We start from the raw sequence: 22,676 nt of genomic DNA, 5'->3' as shown, positions 1-22,676 counted from the left end.
GATAACAATTCCTTATCTCGTGCCAGCAGGAGGTGCAGGCTGATCCCAGCACACAGGAGCACTTGGCCCAGGAGCAGTGGGGAATGTGATCCTGGTGACTGCCCCCGCCCACCTCTGGAGCTGTGCTCACTCTCTATTTACCAGCATCACATTTTATTGTACCTGATGGAGAGGGGAAAAGGATTCTCTGACAGTTGATAAAGTGTCAAGATTTATTTCTTTCTTTAGTTGTACTTTATTCCCAGCTTGGGAAATCTCTCTTCTCCCCACAGCAACACTGGCTGGAGCCAGGTTTGCAAGTGAAAACCCTGGATCACTGAGGAGTGTGACTGAGTGTGTAACACACCCCACACACCCAGAGCCTTCCCAGAACCCAGGGCTGGGGTTTTACAGCTGGCCCACCCTGCCCATCCATGTCAAGGACAGTTTTATTCTTGATTTCAGAGAGCTGAGGCTGAGCCCAACACATCAGCCAGCTGGGAACAGTGTCAGCACCAGGATCTGGCTGAACAGACAGCCCAGAGCTTCTGTCACACAGAGATGTCACGAGCAAGGACAGCACAGCAGTGACCACACAAGAATGTCAAAAATGCCCACAAGAAGGAGGGAGGGGAAATGATGCTAAATGACCTCCAGAGAGTGAAACGTTATGGAGAACCAGTAAAGAGTAAAAGATAAAACCCAGTTTCCTTTGAGAGCAGGTTCTGATCTATGCTCACTGTAACACAGCTGGAGCTGCAGCATGACACACGAGCACTTTGGGGGAAGTTAAATGTATTTGTCTCTTTATATCCAATTTCAGACTCTTTCACTACAGTAAAACTGTAAAAGAGGAACATTTATCTGTGTTCCCTGCTGTCAAACCCGGTATACACACACTAAAACATCACACCTACAAAACTCTATCCCAACCAGACCAGCACAAAATCTTGTGTTTAAAAGAAAACTAGCAAATTATAGAGCTTGCTTAAAATTTCATTTATTTGTATTGTAAGCCAAGGGATCATCCTCAACTCAGAAATGCACTGCTCAGCCTCCTTGGGAGCTGTAACAACCAGTGCATTTGTCAAAGAAAAATCCACAAGCAATTCAGTGACAGAGAAAAGGGACATTTTTTACACACATGCTCGTGCTGTGCACACACACACACACACTGAGCAGTTTCCAGTTTCGCTGTAAGCAAAATGCTGCTGAGCTCTATCCATTATACCACTGGAGATAACTAAAACACAGGAGAGGAAGGGGAAATGAGGACATAAAGTCTTTGTAAGTATTTACACATCCCATTATTAAGATAAATGAAGGCTAATTAACATGGAATTAGCCACAAGTATGAAATACAAAATGAATTAAAACTGGTTTCTAAGTAAGATGAATATTACAATCAAGTACTGTTAAAAATAAAATATAACATGGTTTTGGAAGCTGCAGTGAAATATAAATTAATAATTCTACTAACAACAAAAAACAAAGTTACGTAATTGTTTTAAAACACTTTGGAGAGCTCCAATTATTGCTTTTTTAGAAAAAGCCCAGCAGGGGGGAACCTCCCCCATTCTTCCTGCCAGCTGATATTACATTAACAAGAGTCTTCATGTTAAAGCAAGTACTTCATATATTTAATAGCTGTTGAGAACACAACTCAGTTCTTCCTAAATAAAATGTAGCACCTCCTGTGAACATAAAAAGCACTGCTTTCATCTCTTATCAGTTCATATGCAATAATGCCTTTATTTCGTAATGAATTCCACTCCTTCATTTGAATGTGTGTGTAGTTGCAGGGTTCTCTGGGCTGAATCACAGCTCACACAACCTCAGCCTCCCAAACTCCAGAGCACTGGGGCTGCAACTGTCTGGGCAGCACGACTGTGCCCTGCAGCCCTCTGTGCCTTGGAGACACCATGGAAATCAGGAATTCAGCCTGCCCAGCATGCAGCTCCACCAGCTCCTTAGACGCGGCAGCTTTACCCTGATGCTTGAAAATAAAGACCAAAAGCAAGCTAATACTTCATACAAGCTCTCAGAATTGCTGGCCTAAAGGTTTACCTGTCATACATTATTTTAGACTTTTTAAATCAGCAGCTTTACCTTCTTTTCTCCGCCTTCTGGTTCTGAAATCTTCAATGCTTATTTGGGTTACATTTCAAACTTCTCTCTGTAGGTAGAAGTGTATTCTTGCTTAAAAATTGGCAACTGAAATAGAAAATCCTACGGCAAGTTGGAAAGGCATCTCTGCTCAAGTTTAAATGACTTTCTGGCTCCCAGGCTCTCAATCACAACAGTCGAGTTAGCTGCCTCTGTCCTTCACATGTCAATTTACACTCCGGTGGCAAACACTGCGAGATAAGGGCTGGAGTCGGAGCACATTGTTTAACCAAACTGTGATTACGACTTGCAGCAGAGGTGCAAACAAGGTTTCTGTTCCTGTCACTCCTGTGAGGTCCTGCAGTTCTGCTGTCCCTTACTGCAGGCCCCTGTCCCAGTGCTGAGCTGCCTGCAGCCCTGCTCTCTGCCAGGCTGTGTCACACACACCCTCCCACTCCAGGCCTTGGGAAAAGCTTCCTGGGACTCCATCCCGTGCACAGGCTCTTATCTGACAGCCTGGGATGGCACCAAGGTCGTGTTTTCCCTCCTCTCAGAATTGCCACACAAGGAGAGAGAAATGTGTGAGACAAAAGGGAGACTCCTGGTGTTTTCTTATGAAACCCTGACTGGATAGGGGAGAATGCCCTAAACTGCAATTCCTCAGAAATCCTATTTTAACTTTGGGAATATATCCTTTCCCTCATCCACAGTCCCCAAGAATTTCTCTCTAACAAATGTACGATACATGTACAGGATATCCCACCTGTGCCAGTTTTCCTTTCATTAGGGGAAGGCTCCATTATCTCACCCAGCTCCTGCTTTGCCTGTTAGATACAAAAATGAGCAGTTCCAAGTAATGGCTGATGTTTTCTGCTCAACAGACTTGAAAAGTAACATCATTTTCTCTGCTGCTTCTTCCTTGAAGCACTCCTACACACACCCATGGGGCTTACACCTAGAAAATGCCCTCTGGGAGTCTGCTCTTGGATCACTGCTCTTCAGGAGTGAGTCTGCTCTTGGAGAGCTGCTCTGCAGGAGTGTCCCCACTTCCAGTTCCCCAGGGAATGGTCCCAGACATCTTTCAGCTACTGCAATTTAAATAAGCTCTTTGTGCTTATCACAAGATGATGATAATACCTTGGAAATTTAAGCTAAATGAAGTATTTTAAATAAACATCAAAGCCATTTTGTATCCTCTTCCACTTAGAGGCTATTCATTTTGATCCCAGCATAAAGGTCTCAACTTCCCCACCCCTGGAAGTGTCCAAGGCCAGGCTGGACAGGGCTGGAGTAACCTGGTCTAGTGGAAGGTGTCCCTGCCCAAGGCAGGGTGTGGAACAAGATATCCATGATGGTCCCTTCCAACCCAAACCATTCCAGAATTCTGTGGTCCTGTGATCCCAGAAAAGGAGTGCCAAGCAGAAATACATTTCCATGCAGGAGAGGGGAGTCAGGGGCAGCACTGGCCATTTCCCAAGGCAGGGATGGAAAACTGTCTGGCAGTGGAATACTGCTGTTACTGTGCAGGGAATAGCACTTAAAGAGGAGGATGGATCAACAGTACCTGGGTTTGTACTCTTCTCTGACAATCTTGGACTGTGCCTCTTGCAATTCACATTACCAAGCCAGAGAATACATTCTTAAACTGTAAGGGACTGGGGTGGCAGGCCACAATTTTTCTCCACAAAGAAAGGATTCTCCTGCTGTTCTCAGCAAAAATCTCAGTAGGCTTCTAGGATTTCCTGCTTTTTGTAATTTCAAGGGTTATTAGAAAATTGGAAAAAGAAATACTTTAATTCTGAGTTTCAGCAAGAGTTCATATTCTTCATTTATATCCTTCATGAAATGGAGTGCAAGACTTAAAACTTCTGTGTAAGAGAGCCACAGTTAGTATTTGTGGTTGGCCCCCAAGTACACAATGACACGATTTTCATACACCTTCTTCATTGTTTTCTCAATTTGCTTCAAAAACACTTGCGGAATTCTCCCACATAAAGTGTGCACTGTATCCAGAAACCTCGACTGCAGAGGGTAGTACAAGGACTGGAAGAGATTGTCTTCAAATGGAAACTAAGGAAAAGAAACAAAAAAGAATTTTTAGCTTTCAGAATTTGTGAAAGGGCAGTGTGCAAGTTCTGTAAGAGAAAACCTTCCACAGGTAGGGAATGTCTTGTCCCTCACCTGCTGAGTGTCACCAACCCCATCACTTCACATCCTGCCTGCTTGAGAGCGTGCATTTACAGGAATTTTATTCATGTAAGGATAGTGTAAGGAAACAGGAGTTTTGGCAAGCAGAGCTGTACACACACAACATCCAGCCTCTGCCTATGGATAAGATTCTGCCCTCTATGTGCCTGGAGGCCTGAGGTGCTCAGGGAGGAGAAGCTTTCCTGGGAATTTATGGACCAGAGTTGCAGCCCCAGCATGAGAAACTTCACTCCAGCTTTTCCTACCTTCAGTACTACAGCAAAGCAATTGATCAGCCTTCTTGATTACTATAATACAAAAAAAGAAACGTTTAAACCACCTAAAATGCACGAGAAGCCAAAACAACCATGTTGATTTATGCCTGGGGGGCTTTACCCAAACACAACCACCCATCCTGATGGCTGGCAGAGCAATGTGAGTGAACCCACCCCGGGGCACAGGGAGGGCTCTGTGGAGGCAGCACTTACATCCCGGATCACCTCGTAGAGGGCCTTGAAGGTGGGCTGCTTGTCGTCGTGGTAGACGCCTCTGTTGCCGTGCAGGATGGAGACGCCCTCGTCCTCCGCGCCCCTGCAGTTGCTGCCGTACATGCAGTGGTCAGGCCGGTAGTTCCACTGGCAGGGGAACACGTACAGACACTCTGCCCACGGCAGCAGGGCACGGGGAGGGACAGGAGATACGTCAGACAAGAGTTACAACAAATCAAACCAGCCTGGCACCGATGGTCGGGGAATGTCCACAATGCCAGTATCCCCAACAGAGTCACCTCCTTCCCTCCTTCCCCACTCCCCAGCTGCTGGTCCTGAACTGGGCTATTTGCTGGGTCCCCAGGACGAGGAGGAATTGAGAATCTGACTCCATGTTCTTAGAAGGCTTATATTATATTATATTATATTATATTATATTATATTATATTATATTATATTATATTATATTATATTATATTATATTATATTATATTACACTATATCATATTACACTATATCATATTACACTATATCATATTACACTATATCATATTACACTATATCATATTACATTATATCATATTACATTATATCATATCGTATATATTATATTGTATTGTATTGTATTATACGAAAACTATACTAAAGAATAGAGAAAGGATACATACACAAGGCTACAAAGAACGATAATGAAAACTCATGACTGCTTCCAGTCTGACACAGCTGGCTGCGATTGGTCATTAAGTCAAAACAGTTCATATGAAAACAATCAAACAACCACCTGCTGGATAAACAATCTCCAGAGCAAAGCAGCAAAAACAGGAGAGAAGAATGAAGTAATATTGTTTTCATTCTTCTCTGAGGATTCTCAGCTTCCCAGGAGAAAAATCCTTGGCAAAGAGGATTTTTCAGAAAATCTGACAGTGACACTGAACAGACAGGACAACACAGAATGTGGGACTGAACACGACCCAAGGGAGCCCTTCAGAAAGCTGCAGCGAAGAACCAAAGCAGAGCACACAGCAGGTGGCAGTGTCCAGCACCCTGTGCCGTAGCAAGGAGTCTCTGGAGTGACAGGAGCGACTGGGGAAGCACACACAGCACTGGGGTCATGAAAAATCCAGTTCCTCCTGAAGCCAGCAAGGGAAAGCTTACAAAGTACATCCAGGGTTTGCTGCCGCTGCTGTCACAGGGGCCATGACAATTTGTTACACAGCAGAGCATAAGGGGTGGTGTATTTTATCCACAGCTCTCCAAAGAATCATCATCCATTAATTTCACAGGTCTAGGTTATTTAGAGATGAGCCTAATTTCTCAAAAGGGCTCATAACTCCCCTTCTCCTGGTGATTTTTTATAAACTCCATGCACACAGTGCTTGCAATCTGCTTGTCATAAATCACTCCAGTCCCTGCAACCTTTCTGCCTCGGCCCTGGGGAACAATGAGTGATGGCTGGTGCCAGCAGGGCATGGCAGAAGCACTGAAGATTGAATTCTTCCCTTGGCCTTTCCCAGCTCCCCTGGAAGCCTGCAGCTGGTCTCGTGTGGTTCTTGAAAAGCAGAAGAAAAACTTTCTGACCTTTTCTTCCCTTCAGGCCTCTCCAGCAGAGTTGTCCACAAAGGGAGAGCAGTCTTTGGAGATGGGCAAAGGGAGCAGCTCCTCAGGCCCAGGGAGCAGAGCTCTCTGTGGTTTTACCTCACATCCATAAAACGGCACCTGCAGCACTCTTGGCCAATTCCCCTCCCAGCCAGTCTCAACAACCCAGAGCTGAAGACTTCAGAAAATCCAGTTTTCTGTGCTAATGGTACACAGTTCTTTCATTTTCTTTTCTTGAGCAGTCTGATATTACACAATTCATTAAAAATTCTTTACCAGTTCTGAGGAAAGGACAGACTGTGGTGCAGAGGACTCTCCACATGTAGCTTTGATAGAGAACACTCACCACAATATTGATGTTTTTCTGCAGTCTTTGTTTTTTTCCTGCACACTTCAGGGTCTGACTTCACAACTAATCTGGCTCCATGTTTCTCTCCAGAAGACCATGCTCCTATAACATTTGTTTCTTTTTGGAAACTAATTCCCACTCTGTTTTTCCCTAGGACTGGGGGTAATCTATGGGACAGTGATGTTTGACATCTGTCTGCAGTAAACACATGTTTGCCTTTTGCTTTGCTTCTCCTCACTCCAGCAGTTTGCCTGGATTTGGGTATATCCAATTACCTACTCTGTGACTCCTCAGAGAAAAAGAAATGGGAGCAGAATAAATAAAGACAATTCCAAACTTGGTTTATTCTTAGGATAAGTTAAGGTGACAAGGTCACATAGGAAACCAGGAGAAGCAGCAGGGATGGATACCCAGCATCCATTCAGAAGCATGAAATGAAATTCTCAGCTTCTCTGGGAAGTGTGTGCTATGCTCCAGTGTTTAAATCCCTGCATTTCCCACCAGCAGGACATCAGTGACATCATCTGGTGCCTGCTGAGGCGGGTCACTCAGCTCAGAGGCTGGAAGCTGCTTTAGATGAGATATTCCAATGGCTGTGTCCACTTTCTGTCTATATTAGCTTTGTTACTGATTTGCATAAGTATCACAGGTCAGTTGAATTTCAGAAAAAGTGGGCTTAGCTTTGCAGAAAGTTTGGCACTTTCACATCCAGATAAATATCTGAAACAAAAACATTTTTGCAGCTACACCCTGGTCCAGTGACACCTTGAAGCTCACACTTGACATGAACTTCACCCCTTCACTTCATCATTACTTTTACACCTCATTATTTTTTCAAACCTCCAGAAATCAGATTTATATATTCAATGGAACCAAGTCCAAGCCCCATTACCTGCAGCAATGTCAGAAATGTTTTCATAGGTTAAAAATCCTTTGAGGATACAGTTACAGAGTAACTCCATACCAGAGTATTTATGCATATTCAAAATAACAAATAGCAGTTAAAAAATCAAGCTCAAAATATTTTCCCAACACAGATAATGAAGACTCCAAGATCATTCCTTACCTGGGTTAAAGTAAAAAATTATATTTAGCAGATCCTGGTCTCCCCATGTGATGTAATTTTTGTACTTTTGGTACAATGGATACAACATTTCCTCCCAAGTCAAGCCACCTGGTATCAGACTGTTCTGCAGGGCAGGAAAACAAAAGCAAGGGGTTAAAATCATGATCAGTGCTGTGCTGTGGTATCTGACCCAGAGAGGGCACACACAAATCTCTAAGCTTTGCTAAGCCATGTTGGACATCCAGGTGAAAAGTGAAAAACAGCCAGGAAATGTTGGACCTGGACAGGGCTGTGACAGCAGAACTCACTGTGTTTATCTGGACAGGAAAACAAATCTCCTGGGCCCAGCTCTGATGTCAGCTCCTGCTAATCACAATCTTCCTATTCCAAGTAACAGGAGGGGAAAAAAGTGAAAAAGTGGAAAATGCAGGGACAAGGTGAAAACCAAGGTATAAAAGCAAGGAAAATTACAGACTAAACATCATTCTCCCTGGGAATTATGGTAGTAAGAGCAATGTTTGGGGTTTTTTTCCTCCAGCTGTTCCAGTAACAATGCGGGAAACCCCTGGCATTGTCAGAGGAACCCCTTGGGGTATGCAAAGTTTTAGTCATTACAGAATATGTGCTCAACAACACAGATGTGTCATGAAAACGTTCCCTTCTCACTTACACCAGTTCACAGAGTCACTTATCTGCAGCAGGATGCAAATTCTATTTACAACAGATGCAGAATTCACCAGCTTCTCTGGATATTCACACCAAGCTCTCCAGTTTTAAAAACAACACAGCTACTGCACTGAAGATCCGTGAGTTTGTTCTGTCATGTATCTTTTCACGGAAACGTAAGAAGCTGGGGAAGCCATTTTAAACACTGCTACCAGACTGCTTCAGCTGCAAGTTCTCACTGCTCCAGCCTTGAGGAAGTTCCATTTATTTTAATAATCACGTTCACAACAGCTTTTAGTATCCACTCATACATATTCCATATTTCTCTGATTCTTTGTATTACAAACTTCATGCAGAACACTGAGCTTTCCAAGATGTGAAAACATACAGTATTTGCAGGGAATGCCATGACTAAGGAGAGGAATGATGAGGACTCCATTGATACCAGAAGGCTAATTAATTACTTTATTATACTATATTATTCTATATTATAGTATATTACATGTAAACTGAATCTGCCAAGCACTCAACTCTGCACACCGCTGCACAACAACTTGTGACTGTCAGCCAACAGTTCCAACATAGACAAGCTTGGCCCTGATAGGCCAAGGAAACAAAACACCATCACTCTGGGTAAACAATCTCCACACTGCATCCTACTTTGGCACAAGCAGGCGTAGCAAATGAGACAAGAATTGTTTTGATCACTCTCTGAGGTTCAGAGAACGTGAACCCCAGAAATACTCTTGGGAAGACTGCCTTGCTTTTCTCTGTGAGGAGAAACACGGTGACACAAGCACACCAGCACACCAGCCCTGAGTGCGTGCAGGAGCTGCCCCTCTCTCACCTTGAAGCGGGCGCTGCGGATGCGTGTCAGGTTCATCAGCATCACGCCCGAGTTGAGGCCGGCGCTGCCGTAGAAGGGGTGCCGGGCGAAGCGGCTGTACCAGCCGATCTTGGGCATCTCGTGCTCGGGGGCCATGGCAGCCAGCTGCGTGGAGTTGAACTCCCTCAGGAGCTGCCAGATGTCATCGATGGGCCTCAGGAACAGCACGTCAGTGTCCACGTAGAGCAGCGAATCCACGTCCTTTAAAATCACCTTTGGGGTTTGTGCACAGGATGAGAGGCAAACCAGAGAGGCGAAAAACATAAAGGTTAAAGTAGAAGTCCCTTTTGCCAATAAACTGATCATTTGGGAGAGGTTATTGATTTATCAGCTAAATGTAACTACACAGAGGAACAACAGTTATCAGATTATTGGCTTCTTGTTTGCTGTGGGGTTTTTTTGAAATGCACAATAAAGCAGCTACCAGAGCACTGAGGCTGGATTAACCTTCCTATGAAGCAGCAATTCACTGAGCTCCCAAAAATACCTGCAAGGAATACTTAGTACCTGTTCAGAAATTACATGTAAATAAAATGTATTTACAGAGCTATTTTCAAGATCTCCACTGGCAGAAAGGGGAAGATTTAGATTTACCAGGAGACCAGAAGATTTAGATTTACCTTCATATATAATTAATATATACAACTGTTTCACATTAATCAAGATAACCCCATTGATCACCAACATATGTGCATCCCCCTGAAGAACAAAATTTGGTTGTTAAACAGAAATGTCACATTAAAATACACCAGGTTGTACTCTGAGCACTGTTACCAGATTCTGTATAAAGAATAACCCCAGTAAAGTTGGTCAGGTCAGAAGGGTGTAAGTGCAGATTAGAGCCAGGATATTTCAGCGGTTCCTGCTGACCATGTTCCCCCTTGTGGCTGCCAAAATCCTTACCACTCCTTCATTAATATCCATGGGGGCACAATGACCTGGTGCTTCAAGTCCTTGTAAAGGAATAAAGATCATTACCTACAGCTGACCACCAGTGCCAACTGCATTTTCATTGCTCTTCTTCATTATTTGCTAAAACTGTCCAAAATTTCCTTAAGTACTGAAATCTTCTTACTTTACGTACTGAAATCATCTTACTTTGGTCTAGCCAAAACCCCTATTTGCTTATCTCTCTTTCTTTGAAAAGCAAACCCAAAGGGCTTTGGATTTTCACCATGTGGAACACAACAATCATTCTCTTATCCAACTGCAGGACAAACTCTCCTATTTATGCAGGTGAAAAGAAATTCTACCAAAGAAATTGGGTTTTACATAAATTCTAATGTATTGTGACTGAGGATTACCTGTGAAATAAGAGTGAACAACATTAGGATTTATGGGTGGAAAAGTGGGTGAAAAATATCACCTCCTAAGCATGCTCAACAGGAATCCACTAAGATGCCAAATCCCTGAGTAAAGACTTAAATGAGATTTTTCACCTGACTCAACACATTGGGATTCAGACTGACATTTAGTCAAGTTTAACAAATCCCTGACCTGTATTTCTGACAGGATAACTACATGTTCTTCCTACAGAACAGGGCAGCCAGGAGAAGGAACTGTCTCTGCATTTTAAACAGAAGTTAGGCTTACAACAAACTCTAAGTAAACACATTCAACACAGTCCAGATCTCTGCTGGATGGAAGATTATAGAAATACAGCATTTTCTCACAAAAACCTCACAAACTACCACGTAGAGGTGTCTGTAAGTAAGTGACAAAAATTGTACAGTAATACACTAAGAGCTCAGAGTAAATATTGGCAGATGTTAAGTATCCTCAAGTCCAGTATTAAAAAACCAAACCAATAAAAAAAGACAGGTACTGTAAGAATAAATCAATAGAAGATTTATTTAGAAGTCTGAAAGGAAGAAAGGTTTTCAGTTTAAGGATATCCTGGGTATTATGTATTAATTATTCTGCAGCACCTAGGAGCCCTGATTCATAGGGACCTGCTACATGAAGTCAAATAAAATCAAAATGCATTAGAAAAAGAAAAATGACCCCCAAATTTAGTCTGAGACAGGAGGTAACACTGGAATATAAGCAGAGCAGACTTTGCCTGTGGATCCACAGCACACTGCAGACCATGCAGGATTTTTTGTCTAAGGGGGCCTTGGTAAAAAGGCAAATTGAGGCATTTTCCAGCAGGAAAAACTGACCCCAGTTCAGGGAGAAGTTTAATGGGTACCTACAGACCCTCCTCATCCTGCCCAAGCATAAGTGACAGCCTGGCCACTGCTTCTTCCAGCAGAAAAACCCATTCTTTCAGCAGCTTTCAAAACAAATAAATCTAAATCTGTGGAAGTCCATGGAATGTTATAATTTTCCTACAGCTTCAAGCAGGTATTGCAGTTCTTTGTGCAGTGCCTGCCAGCTCCTGACCCCCCCTTGCATTCCTCCTCTCAGGATTCACATGCTCTCCTTTCTGCTGGCTAAAAGATTCTTCCTCTCCTGTGTCCAAGGTGCTGCCCTGCAATGACACCCAAGTGGCTAAAAAAAGAGCTGTGCTAGCTCCTTTAAGCCCTTCCCACTTTCACATGTTGAGTGTTAAGACTCCTTTAAAAGCTGCAGATGTCAGTTTGAATTGCTCACATCTCTCCTGGCTGTGCCTTGGGTAGGGGGGATTTAATTTCACCCACTGCAGCTGTAGGAGTTGCTCACAGAGCAGGAACCTCAGTGCAGGTTAGAAGTGACCCACAGCGACCTGGAGCAGGAGCTCTGCCAGGCTGTGTCTGCAGGAGCTCATGGAGCTCACACAAACCATGCACACACACCTGACAGCCTGGGATTTTGGAAAGGGATGGCCAGAAACACAGCAGCCTGCTCTGCTTGCCTTCCCCTTGCTCTGCAGGCACTGACATCTCAAAAGTGTGATTTTTTTTTTTTTTTTTTTTTGCAGCTATATAGAGTATTCTTAGTAAATCTGTCAAAAAGTTCTGCATAGAACTGGCTATATTTAGCCTGGCACTTCTCTTAAATACTCAATTATCTGTAATTTGATTTCACAACTTCTGTCTCCATAGAGTCTCCCTGTGTTAGCAAGGTTGGCAAAGAATAACACACTCCTGAGCAAACGCACACTGGTGCACTGTGAAGCTGGGCTACCTAAGGGTTTGTGAGGGCTCATGTGGCAGCTTAGCACAGCTTTATGCAAAAGTAGGGACAAATCGCCAAGCTTAATGCTAGAGTAACAGTGCCACAAAGTTGAGTTACTAAACCTCATTGTGGTAAGAGATTAACTCAAGTTACAGCAGAGACTTTTGTTTAGATAAGGCCCTGGCATCTATTCCCCCTGGGCTGGATACTTGAGCATCCCTCAAGAGGAAAGTGTTATAACACAGGGATATTGCTAATCTATCTTAAAAGCTCTTAAGTAGATTAAGTGTTTTGAGAAGGGCTCTAAATGTTCATCCAAAAATCATCCAAAAATCCCTTAGGCATTTCAGGATACTTTAGCTGATTGTTTTGGTAGCTCCAGAAGAGCGGCACAGAGACAGCTGCAGCCAGCCCTGAGGGACCAACATCCCTGGGAGCAGAGGATGTTCCTCACCTGCTGTCCTAACACCCGTGGCAGGAGCACAATCCAGTTCCCAGTTTAATGCCCTCCTAGTTCAATGTTAAAGTTTCACTCTGTGCTTACAAAAAGATCTACATCTTCCTTCCCGTGTCTCTACAAATGCCCTGGATGGTTGTGCTGCTGCAGAGTGCAGCAAGAGATTGACTTGTGAGATTACACAGAGGCTCCATCAATGTCCCCTGCATCGAAGTGGCAAATGTGATGTCTCAGAATGCCTCTGAAAAATGCAGGATGCTGTACAGCCTTCCTGAATATTTCGGCATCCTGGGTAAGGTCAACAAGTTGGGAATGTGCACTCCAACCTGTGCCCAGGACAGAACAGTTCAGTTCTGCAAACTGCAGGGTCACATCCCACAGCTCTGCCTTCATCACTGGGTAAAAGCACTGAAAGGTTCTTACCCCATTTTCCCTGAACACATTCCTCAGACCCTCCTGTCCACTTTCACACGCCTGCTGGTGCTGCAGAGGAGATTTCTTTGGCAGGAAAGGCAATTGTGAATCAAAGACTCGCATTCCACTCGGGTTTAGCATTATCAGGAGCAAGACAATTTGCACAACTGAGAGCTAAGCAGCTGATAACTACTGCTCTCCTGGGGTCCTCCCGAAATCCAGGCACATTTCATGCTGCTGCAGGGAAAAGTGCTCTCAGTACAGAGAAGGGTGAAAAATACCCAAACTGATATTCTGCTGGTAAAAGTCAAACTAGTTCTCTAAACAGTGAACTAGTGAACACTTGGAATGCTCCGCTCCCACTGTGCGCTGACAGTTCAAGTGGGATATTAGAACGCAGTTATCAAACACTAAAAAACCAAAATAATGGCTGGAATTGCCCAGAAACAGCCTAAGGTTGTGCCAGCCTGTCAACTCGAGCACCAAACCTTGAGGGTCCCCCAGGACATTTGCCACCTCAGCTATGATGATAGCTTGTTTATTATACCCGCATCAACTCCGAGTCAGCTGCAACTCCTCTTGGACAGCCCCTCCTACACAAAGCCATAAACCTCAGCCTGACCACACACAGCACTTTGCAACTGCCCCTAGAGAAACAAACATCCACAGCTGCCCCCTCATTCTGCTAACACAACAAGCAACAGCCTAATATTCCTTAAAAGAAGTTACTGGAGGAATTCAGCAATGTCTGAGTGACAAAAGGGATCAGTAAAAGCACTGCCCAGCCTGAAGGAATCAGCATGAATGCATAACCTCTTCCTGTCATCAGAACAGTGAAGAGAAATAAAAGTTAAGTAATTCTTATTGGTCTCCCAAAATGACAGGAAGTATCCCAGAAGAACAGAGATTTCTGTTCACCTGGGACATCCCAACACTGTATGGAACAAACTAACACTTAGGGATTATATTCCAGGTGATGCAAATATTTACTCAGGGGAGAGAGGATCCCTGCTGCAGTTGGAGTTACTTCCAGCCCATCTGGCCCTTGTGCTGTTGATAGTCCACCCCTAAATGGCAGATCAGCAGAACTGCTGACAGCACATATTTTCTCACATATGTATTCACAGGCTACGTATCTGGACATACAGCTGTCTCTGATTGCTTCCATCTGAGAGGGGAAAGATTTCTTTGTCCCCCCTCCACTTCTCCTGAGACAGCCATGAAGAAATCTGGACCATGTGAACAGCTTGTCACTTCACTAGAGTCACCCCAATCAACAGCAACCCACGAGGTATTTTTGATAGATGTTCTCAGTTCCACAGAAATTGCTTTACGCAATTTCACTGCTGATATGCAAAATCGGTATCAACACTTCCCTTCTCTCCAAGTTTACAACACTGAGTATAAAATAACTTTTCAGTGAACTTCAAGAGTCCAGGATAGACCAAGCTCTTGCATGAAATCCAACTTCAAACACACAGGAATTATTATCTTAAGGGCAATTCTAACAGTCTTGGAAAAAATAAGTAAAACTCAAGGAAAAGGGAATGCTGAGAGCATCAGTTTAAGGGATAACATATGGAAAGGAAGATGGTGGGTAAAGAGGGCATGTTGTAAAGAATGTTATTTACTAAAGGCACCCAGCATCTACCCCAAAAGAACTGCCGTGACAGAGTTCTCACATTTTCTCTGGAGTCTGGAGAGTCTGGAGAGCCCAAGGGGCTCATGGAACCAGAGACAAATCAGAAACACACATCGTTTGTTAGCCAGGAAAAAGCCAGGCTGGATTTGTGCGTTGGTTTTTTTTTTTTTTTTTTTTACAGTGTCTTAAAGTTCACACTAAAATTATCTTTAAGCAGATGTTTCAGCCTGAAAATGGTTTTAATATTACACCAGCAAAGCAGCAAAGCTTCCTTTCTGTGGAATTAACCTTTTCCTGAAGCAACCTACTCAGGAATGCAGGTGCCTTACCGGAAGAAACAGGCGCTGGGCAGCACATGGTTTGAATAACTTCTTCCATTCCTGAGCATTTCCTACTGAGAAGGTTATTGGGTAAATGTTGAACTCAAACTTCTTTGTATATGAGGAAGGCCACTCCTTTAACTGAAAGACATGGTGGGAGGAAATCAGACACTACACGTTATAGAGCTTTTGTAAAAAAATGCATGCATAAGGAATTTATAAATGTGGACAGTAAGCAACGTGCTCAGCTGCTACTTGTTAATGTCATCTTCTCAGAGATTTAAAACTTACAACTATTTATTTATTTATTTACCAAATGGCAAAGAAACTCACCTTTGTCTCAAATTCAGGCTTAAGGGAATCCTCAGCGAAGATGTGGAAGCAGAGCCTCCTGCTGCTGAAGAGAACTGCTGATTTCAGCATGATCAGGGTCTCCTCCAGCCGGTCCCCACATGCCACCACTGCCAGATGCATGCACTGCAAGGACGGGGGCTCCTTTGGAGGTTTCTGCTCTCCAGGCTTCCTGAAAATTCAGGGAGAGGCACACAAAAATTACTGAGGTAGACAGGAAGAGAATCCCTCATTAACAGACATCAGGGTTGGTTTTTTTCTTCATCATTCTGCAAAGGATCAGGAGGGTTTTTTTGGTTAGATATTTACAGAACAAGCAAATAGCATGGTAATTCCCGTCCATGATACAGATCAACAGTGTTACAATTATAACATAAAGAAAAAGGCTATTTTCAGTTATTCCTACATTTCTGAGCTTGCAAAAATCACTGCACTACAGACACAGATGAAGCCATTTCACAGCACCTCCACCTTGCTCTGTGCAAATGACAGCTCTTTCCCCAGCCCAGAGGTCACAAATCCAGAACAGTTACAGCTACCCAGCCAACTTTCTAACACAATGCAGAACACACAACTGCATCCAGCAACTTCATTTCCTAGCCCATAATGGCTAGATTGGAAGAAGACATCCATACTTAAAAAAAAAAAAAAAAACCATTGCATCCATATGTAAATTGTTCTAACAGTTAATTAATTTTCTATTAAAGATGCATGCCTTAATCCTGGCCTGAAGGCACTGGCAGAGTTTCAAAGGACTGCTCTCCATATCACCCCATGGAATCCATGAGACTTTGCTAAAATAGAGATTTTTGAAAACAAATAGAGTCACATATCCCAGGTGAATCAGACTATATTCCAAGGGCCAAACTGGGATTTTCACTTAGCACCCACCTGTGTGGGCTTTAAATACATTTCATCCACATATAGGGAACACAGCAAGAGGCACAATGAAGCTTCCAGCTAGCCAGAAAATTCAGGTTCCCCTGGGTAGCTAAAGACCTTTTGAAAGCAGTCTTTTGGTTCTGAGCTTAGTGTGGAGGTAAAAATTGCATCCTCCAAGAATGCTTGCACCATGGTGTATCCACATTCCAGCACAGATGGCACTTAGCCTCCATCACACAGGATGGAGCTGACCAAGCCCCCAAATCCCAGGCACAGAAGTCATTCCTGGGGAGTTCAAAAGGCAAATCATAGATCACTGCCTGCTCTGGACATACCTCTGAGCAGAGCACATCAATCCCAGCCCTGCTCAGAGCGCACAATTACACACACAATTAATCACTGGAGTTAATGCTACAAACAGAAGTTCTAAATAAGGAGAAAAATGACAGTTTAAAGCTGTTATTATTTTTCCAGACACTGAAGTGCTGCTCTGTGTAACAGCAGCATTCTACCCTTCAGAGTAACCCACCTCTGTGTAAAGGAACACCAGGCACTGACACTTCACTGACTGTACACAGCAACACGTTTCATTAAGGGTTTAAAATCCTCTGCTTTAGTCCTAATTAACCCCCAATTTCATCAGTGTATAAATAATGGAATATTACATCTATGTGAAGTGGTATTTACTTTCCAACCTATTAGTGTAAAAATTGCTGAATTATTGAAGTGAATAATTAGCTTCTCATACAGATCACCTTTCCCCCTTCTCTCCATCTGTGTAATGTTTCCCCTTAATTGAGTCTCTAAATCAAGCCATGCACAGGCTGGGAGCTGCTTTGATGTAGTTTCTGGCAATGGAATTCACTGGGAGGGGGACTAAACCCTGCACTTTTATTGGAACATTTCAAAACCCCACACCAAAGCACTCAGCTTCCCTGGGCAGTTCTAGCCACAGTGAGCTCTGCATTATGCAGCTGTTCTGCAGTGAAAAATCCAGTATGTGCAGACAACACCTCCAAAGGACACACGCAGCAGAAGCAATCCCTGGTGAAAGCAGAATGCCTGGAAAGCCCATGGGAGTAGGGATAACAACACACATCCAACACAGACATCCTGGAGGAGAAAGCTGAGCCTTGGAGGTGAGGGATTCCCAACATTGCGGGGGCTCAGGAGCCTGGAGTGGCCTGAATTGGAATAAAGATCCCAGAAAAAGGAGCTGTTTGAACTACATCAGTCATAGACTGGGACACTGAAGGCAATAATCAGTGAGAGAAGTAGCAATGAGGTACAGAAGAACTTTGGGACACAATATTTTGCATGTCCTTTGTAAGTACATAAAGAAACTTAGAGGACAGTGAAAACAAAGGTGAGCTGCAATGGGAGATAGTTCCACAGCAGATGCATTTGACTGCAATTTCAACTTAGCCTTTAAAAATAACACTTATCCAGAAGCCTGAGAAGAGCAGGTGTAGAAGAGGCAAAGTCAAACTGCCTGGAGGGCAAACAAGCAGATAGATCATGGCAAAGAACATCCCAGCTCCCCTTCTCTGCCCTGTTCATGCAGGTATCCCATACAGGGCACGGACAATGGAAAGGGCAGGAGGAACAGCTGATGGAAGGACATCCCTTAAAGATGTGCAGGACACAGCCAAGCCGTCCCACCTGTAAAATGGGAACAGTTTTTACAGCTGTAAGAATTTCCCACCTCAAGAGACTCCCAAGACATCAAAAAGCCCAAAGACCAACAGAGTAACGCAATTATTACCATTAGCCAATTCTTCCTAAGGTTCACACTCATTCCTTTATAGTTCAACTTGTCTGTTATGAACAGTCTCTAGCTGGATTTTATAACCTAAATTAAATAATAAAGCACACTGAAAGCAATACAGAGACCTAGGCTCTAAAGTTTTAATATGTTTGAAAAGAACAAATACACAAACTAAGATTAAGCACTCCAGAAACCATCACAAAATACTTGCAGAACACATCCCCACAGAGTGGCTGAAGACTGAACTCGACAAGATGGAGCACAATAAAATGTTTACAGCAAAGACCTTCCAACAATACAGAACAACCCCCACCCAGTTGCTCACTCGTATTTTATTTACTGAATACAATTTCTGCAGAAAGGCACTGACACAGCAGGAGCAGCCTGAGTGCTCAAGCACAACAGTGTGAATTCCTAGGTCTTAAAGTTTAGATTACATGTAATTTTCTTATTAGTCACAGCCAAAGTGCCTCAAACATAATTAACCCAAAACCTGTCTAAATCAATCCAAATCCATTCAAAATAATGCATTCCCACCTCATTTCAGAGCCTGCCAATCTATTGAAGCCTTCAAATTTATTCCTGAAAGATAATGCATGCAGACACTTCCAAAATGCAATATAGCTGTTGATTTTTGAAACCTTCTTCCCATTATGATCTCATTTACTTTTGCAGCACAAACAAGGGTAGATTTAGGCATTGTATCAAAACTGGTGATTCACTGAACAGGCTCCTTCCCTGAGAGCCACCCCGGAGCCAACGTCCCAACAACAGCTCCACGATGTGAAACACATTTTCTTGCACACTTTGAAACACAGATTTTTTTAAATCAACCTTTCTCACTTTGCAGCACTTGCACAAAACCAACTGGAGCTGCTGTCAATCCAGAAATGGTTAAAGTTTCAACCTCCTCCTACCACTGACAGAAAGGGGAAAAAGCCACACAAAACCAGAATGGATGTTTCTCTCTCCTATTATGAAGTGGGTTCTTTATGAAACAAGTATGAAATACTTGGGGTTTCAGCATGTTATTGCCAAACTCAAGCCAAACTTGCATCTGTGTGCACAGAGGCTGCACAGAAAGAAAAAGTATCTTGACAGGTTGCCATGCAAGGGATGTTTTGCATTGGAAAAGTTACTTTCAGGGAACTGAATGTGCTGGAGAAGGTTCACTTCCCTTGCCTTGCCACGCTGGTTTAAGAGAGAGCATGGTCACATCTGCCCTTCAAATGTAAAATGATCCTCCTTCTTTTTGATACTTTGCACACATGGGTTTGGCACGTATTTCAAATTCTTTATATAAAAAAGTCTTACTGAAAGCATAGAACTTGCTACTTCCAACAGGAATGAGCAGTAAAAACACCATAAAAATCAAGTTTTCAAAGCTAACCAGAAACTTACCTAGATTTGTCAAAATTACCTAATGACCAAAGCAGGACACATGAATGTCATTGCTAACATTTGTGAGGCATCAGCCATCTAATGACATGTGCCTACATTAAGCTTTATGTACAGCTTCTTTTGTTAAAAGAATTCTGCACTGCTTAAAACTTAAAATCTGATGTATTCTGATATTATGGGACTACAGAAAGCAGTATTACAAATCCCAGTCAAAATACAATTCATCTTCCCTGCATGATGCTGATTCTCATGAAGCAAACACAAATCCTAAGTTACACCTTTGTTTCTCAGCTGAGCTCAAAACTTGCATCCTCTGACAAACCACCCTGACAAAACTGAATTTGAATGTTTTTCATTCAAGTTCTGTCAATCAACTCTGCAGTCTCATACAAGCCTGTACACTGTAAGATCCTACAGTCCTAATTAGATTTGCTATCCTGAATGAATCAGTTAGATAAAGTGGGATCTCTTGCATCAAATAAAAAATAATGTGCTTTTGCTCATAAGGAGGAACTGAAATTATAATCATGGCCTGTTTCTTACAATCCAAATTCAAACCCCCCACAGTGCTTTCAGTTTAGCTTGGATCAGGCTTTCTAAACCAAGCAGATCCCACCACCTGATGCCTTTCCATCACCTCCACTTCAAACCACTTATGTCACACCCTGCCCACAAAAATTCTTTTTTTATGGATACCCTCACCTGAATAAACTGCAGTAGTAACTAATATAACACAGAATCTTTCAGGAAATGGCTGAACAGGACCTACAGAATTGGGCTGCTCAGTTTTACAAACTCCTGCTGGGGCCAAAGGTGCAGGATGATGCAGGAAAAAACAACCACCAAGCCTCACAAACATAATTCTGAAGAAAATTCACACTTTGAATACTAAATTCCTCCTTTTTTGTTTTTTTTTTTTTTTGTGTGGTTTTTTTTTTGCTATTTTGTTGCAGACCTTCTAAAAAGGACTTGCAAAGTCAACAAATAATCAAAAAGTTAGATAATGTCAAATTGTGAAACATGAAGATGCCACTGCAAAGCGCTTTGAAGTGGAATGGTTGTTTACACTCTCTGGCAGTTCCACACTTCCCGGGCTCCCTCCTTCAGTGTTCTTCTTGATTTCCATGATAATCACAGAGATATGCCTTAAAGAAAAATGACTTCAGGACGTACAGTTGCTAGTGGAAATAATCCTGCTTTAATACCGGCATTTAAATTCTGTCCGTGGCCCACTCTCAGCCCCAGAAAACATCTCCTGCATTCAGTGGGGTAACAATGCTGGGAGAAACCAACTGCTTTAATAAGTTAAGGAGTAAGAGCTCAAGAAACGGGAATAGTCTTTCATTCAGAACATCTCTGTGAAATCATGAATCAGAGACACAAAGACATACCAAGTTAATTAGATATATGAGGTCACACTGACCATAATATAATTGGAATGCAAAGGGGAAAACAAGTCCTCCACCCACTGAAAGCTGCCCTTTTTCTCTACTAATTAGTTTTTAAAAAAAAATACCCTGCCTGTAAGGTGCTGGGACAGGAAACACACCACACCACGATTTAAAACACCTTTAAAGTTCTGCTGAATTAATTTACATTTAAAAAACATTCAAAACAAAAAGCTGGAAAGTTTAAAATCTGCCAGTGCCTCCGCAGTTCGGAACCCGGCGGCAGCACACGGAATGAGGAGCCGCATTCCCTTTTCCCTGGCAAACCCTGGGAGCGCACTCCGGAGGTGACAGCAGCCCCTGAGTGCACACAGCAGCAGCACAGTGCCCACGTCAGCCTCCCACACAGGGCCAGGAGCGAGGGAAAAGCCGATATTTCAGAACCTGCTCCCGGAGAGTAGGGAACCCCCGCCCGGGCACGGGGAAAACCCTCCGTGGCACCTCTGACAACTACGCTGCCAGGGGAAACGCGCACGGAAAGTTTGTACTTGCGAACCTCAGCAGTTCGCAAAGGGTCTTTCATCGCCCATCGCCAGCGGGGGAAGAACATCTGGGAGAGGGAAGTGCCCGACGGGACACCGAAGGGACACCGCCGAGGGGAGCCGCGGGCGGGCACGGGCACACGGCGGGCGGGGATTCCCGAGGGCAGGGGCCGGGGCACGGAGCTTCCCCGTTACCTGGCGCTGGCGCTGCCGCCGCCCGCGGGGCTCCTCCTCGGGGGGCTCCGGCCGAGGCGCGGCGGGCGGCGGGCGGGCGCGGAGGGCGCGGGCGGCGGGGCCGCGCTGCCCGCCAGCAGATAGAGCAGCAGCAGCACGGCCAGGCACAGCAGGGCCGCCGCCACCTTGCAGGGCCGCCGCATGGCCGGGTCAGCACGGCCGCATGGCCGGGTGCGCCCCGCGGCACGGCCGGGCCAGCAGCGCCGCACGGCCGCGTCCCGCCGGCCGCATCGCCTCAGCCCGGCCCGAGCGGGGACGTGGCCGCACGGCCCGGCCCGAGCGGCGCGGGGCGGGGCGGGGCGGGGCGGGCCGCGCCTACCGTACTGCCTGGAGTAGCGGCCCGGCCCCGGGAGCGCCGGGCTCGGCCGAACGCCGGGCTGTGCCTCAGGCTGGCTGGGTGCTCCTAACGCGGCACCCACTGCGGGTACTCAGAGGGAGCTTTGCTTTCACGAGAGCGTGAGTGTGATCAGGAGAAAAACGAGAAGCTCGTCTCGACAGCGCCTTTCCTCCGCCGGTGCTAACGGGGAAACCGAGCCTCCCTCGCCTTGCTGCCCCGGTTTATCCCTTGCAGACAGCGCGCACTCCTCATTGCATCTGCACCCAGGGCAGGTGAACGAGAAAGCGCAATGCTTGCAGGAGGAACAAGGCGTTCACTCACTTGTGGGAGGCTTTGTCCCCGTGTGACCCATCGGAGCCAGTCTGCTGTGGGACATCAGCAGAAATCACAACACTGAATTTCACACAGGTAAATCCTGCTTGGGGTCATAATCTGATTTACGAACTGAAATGTACAGAATGACAGAAATAGACCTTGAAATGTACAGAATGACAGAAATATACATTGAAATGTACAAA

At 44.4% G+C, this 22,676-nt stretch overlaps 1 protein-coding gene across 1 annotated transcript; it reads right to left on the bottom strand.

Annotated features, from left to right (window-relative positions):
* Positions 1 to 954: 954 nt before the first annotated feature.
* On the bottom strand, positions 955 to 21,964 carry GXYLT2 (glucoside xylosyltransferase 2). Its single transcript, XM_063165029.1, has 7 exons — positions 21,783 to 21,964; positions 15,589 to 15,778; positions 15,265 to 15,396; positions 9,285 to 9,536; positions 7,772 to 7,895; positions 4,761 to 4,933; positions 955 to 4,155 (listed from the first exon to the last, which is right to left on the bottom strand). Exons 1-7 carry the CDS (start codon positions 21,962 to 21,964, stop codon positions 3,973 to 3,975), a joined length of 1,236 nt encoding a protein of 411 aa, XP_063021099.1. The 3' UTR covers positions 955 to 3,972.
* Positions 21,965 to 22,676: the final 712 nt, after the last annotated feature.

The sequence above is a fragment of the Melospiza melodia genome, chromosome 10 (assembly GCF_035770615.1).
Source record: "Melospiza melodia melodia isolate bMelMel2 chromosome 10, bMelMel2.pri, whole genome shotgun sequence".
NCBI lineage: Eukaryota > Metazoa > Chordata > Aves > Passeriformes > Passerellidae > Melospiza > Melospiza melodia.
Note: the sequence above shows the minus strand (reverse complement) of the source record. Positions and strands in the feature narration are given on the sequence as shown.